This window comes from Phytophthora infestans, genomic scaffold (assembly GCF_000142945.1).
Source record: "Phytophthora infestans T30-4 supercont1.2561 genomic scaffold, whole genome shotgun sequence".
In the NCBI taxonomy this organism is placed as follows: Eukaryota; Oomycota; class Peronosporomycetes; order Peronosporales; family Peronosporaceae; genus Phytophthora; species Phytophthora infestans.
Window position 1 is genome coordinate 1 of NW_003306108.1, and position 2899 is coordinate 2899.

Genomic DNA, 2899 nt, shown 5'->3' on the forward strand with positions numbered 1-2899 from the left:
TCGTATGCTGTTCTACTGCGTCGGCAACTGTAATAGACTGAAGGCCCCTAGCCAATTATATGGCCCAATTGCTACGAAGCACTGCTGCACGACGAATGCGAGGAATCTGCCGATTACGCTAGCGACTACGAACCTGGTATGCTGCATCTTACGCTGCATCGGAGGTGAATTCTAAACCGTTTTGCTAAGTTGCATGTTATGATGATTTATTTGCTGATATCAGAAACTAACAACGGTTGCTGTATTGAATCTTGCTACAGATAGGAAGAAGACAGTGAAGATCATAACATGAGCTCAGAGCTACTTGACAAGAAGGACGATACTCTAAACGACGTTCACGATGGCGATCAAAGTGGTGAGTACGGGATAGTGCTCACATTAACTCCGAGATTCAGGCTCGTCGACCAAATCTACTCAGTTTTCATTTTACCAAGCAAAACGTAGCGTAAAGCTACTGAACCCTTCAGCCCTCTACAGACACGCCAAGATGCCCGAGCAAGTGGTGTTCGAGAAAGTTAAGAGCAACGGCAGCGTAGTGAGGAAACAAGTCCCCGTGTTTCGCGACGGTGACTGAAAGGATCGCTGGACTGGTTATTGCTGCTGTCAGTGTACTTTGTGTTTATGGGGTACGGCCACAGCGAAGAAGATCAACCGGGATTTGTTGAAGATATCCAGATGCTACTACGAGATGACGACTTGCTAATGTTCAACGAGATCGTTGCTGAAGAGCAATTGACGGACAACAATGTTGCTCTCACACTGTGAAAGGCTGTGAGTCACAGCCTTGCGTCGGTCGACTAGCGTCCACTACCCACCTGGAACTCGGGCCTTAATCATCGACGAGCTGATGCAGCTGAATTAGACCCGCACGGTGACCGTGCGTGAGTATGCACGTAATTTTCGGAAATTACAGCGTATGATCCCCTTTGTGGAGAAGAACGAACCTGCACCAGAGGCGGGCTTAGCTCGTATGTTAACCCCTCTGTTACCAACGTCGTAAGTTACGACTTTGAGTAGGGCGAAAGTCGTAACTTACGACGTAATTCGAGCCTTCAAACAGAAAATGGCTCGAAAAAAGAGGACACGATACTTTAACCAAGTCAAAGTTTGAAGGCAAATTATATAAGCTGAAAGAGGTCGATTCGGCAAATGTAAAAGAAAGGGTGGGGGAAGGGTAGATGTGCTGCACCGAACAGAATGATGAGTGGCCGAGAGCGCCGACTCGAGCCACTGGTGTCTCATTCAAGAACTTGCCACTATGGCGAGAGTTCGATCAAGTACGCGGACGAAGCAATCAGCAGTTGCCAGCACGATGGACGTGCGTGCCATCGACTTCAAGCATCTCTGGCGGCAGCTACGTGCAGTGGGATGGACGTCGAAGAGACCTTCCGGTGGACTTGCGAAGGAGTGGACGTACACGTCGCCGGACGGGAAGTCGCTCACTCGTGCGAAGCTCGTATATGGTTATGTGCTTCATTTGTCTAATTTATATCACTTGTCTAGGGGAGGATGCTGTGGTGGCTTATGCAATCGAGATGGGCTTATTGCTGAAGAGAGTGGCGACAGTGAGAGGGAGGTGGGCAGTGATGAGGTCGTGCCGGTGGACGTTACAGTGACGGCGTCACAGATAGACACATCCATCGCGCTGTCGGCAAACACCTTATCGGCGATGTTTGGCACGGACAGTGACCCCCAGTCGGAAGCGGAGGATCAGTTGGAGCAGTCGGATCGAGAGATGGTCGTGGGGGCGTTCCAGCGGCTCCTGGCAGGCGCCGAGTCGAGCAATTCGGACGACAACGATGATGGTTGCGCCAGTGTGGAGGAGGAAGGCGCAAGTGTGTGTGGAGGTGAGACTGTGGAGGATGACTGCCGTGTGGCACTGCCGGTAACCGACGTGAATGTTATGGGCGATGGAGATCTTTCGGATGAATACGAGGCCGTCGATTCTAGTGGCAGCGACAGCAGCGACAATAGTGGCGACGATATCATCGTAAGGCGTGAGTACCCCGACGACACACTTGAGGACGATGAAGACGTTGCTCTGATGGACGACGCATTTGTCGAGGCGTTAGGTGGCAAATTAACACTGGAGTCGATCGACAAGGCCGCACTCCGGAGCTTTGAATGGAGTCCTCCTTCGTCCATCTTCGAAGCTGACAGTGGAGGGTACCCTCGCCTGTCTACGGACGTCGCCGTACCGATCAGGGAGCTACAGGACATTGCGGATTCTCCCTTGCTGCTTCTATTTTACTTCCTACCAAAATCACTGTGGGTTACCATCACCAAGGAGACAAATCGCTCCACTGCTATACCGACCATGATAGCTTGCCACTGGTGGGACCGAAAGCCGGTCCACTACCTGGCCACGGGTCCGGTCATGGCAGAGGACTCTATTCGTCGTAACGTCAAGATGGTCGGGCCGTCTTGCGTCAAATGCCCAAAGTTAGTTACTGATTACCAACGCTGGATGGGCGGAGTTGATGTACATGATCAACTTCGCCTGCAGTCCTATTCAATCCAAACGGCTTTCCGTTTCAGGAAGTATTACAAGTCACTGTTCATGGGTTTCATGGACATGGCACTCGTCAATGCGTATCTCACACACAAGGAAACATGCCGGATCAAGAGGCTGGTACCAAAAGATCGTGGAGAATGGTATCTTCTACTTCATAAGCAATTGATGCAGCTCAAAGCCGACGACTTCATTGAAGCTACTGCTCCTACACCTTCTCCTATGGCTCGCTCTCGCAAGCGCCGCCGACTAGACGGTCACAAACACATCCAGTTCGACGACTGGGTCACCGTTTCAGGCACCCAAAAGCGCCGGCAACGCTCTTGCAAAGTATGCGCTCTTCTACGAGGCGATCGAAAAGGAATCCTTTCAAACGACCTATTATTG

The 2899-nt window shown here is 51.2% G+C and overlaps 1 protein-coding gene across 1 annotated transcript; it reads left to right on the top strand.

The window, feature by feature from the left end:
- Window positions 1–264: 264 nt before the first annotated feature.
- PITG_22359 (uncharacterized protein) lies at window positions 265–765 on the top strand (the record flags this gene model as incomplete). Its single annotated transcript, XM_002909812.1, has 3 exons — window positions 265–359; window positions 478–566; window positions 608–765. Coding segments are annotated over 3 exons (342 nt in total), but the record flags the coding sequence as incomplete, so codon positions are not given.
- Window positions 766–2899: the final 2134 nt, after the last annotated feature.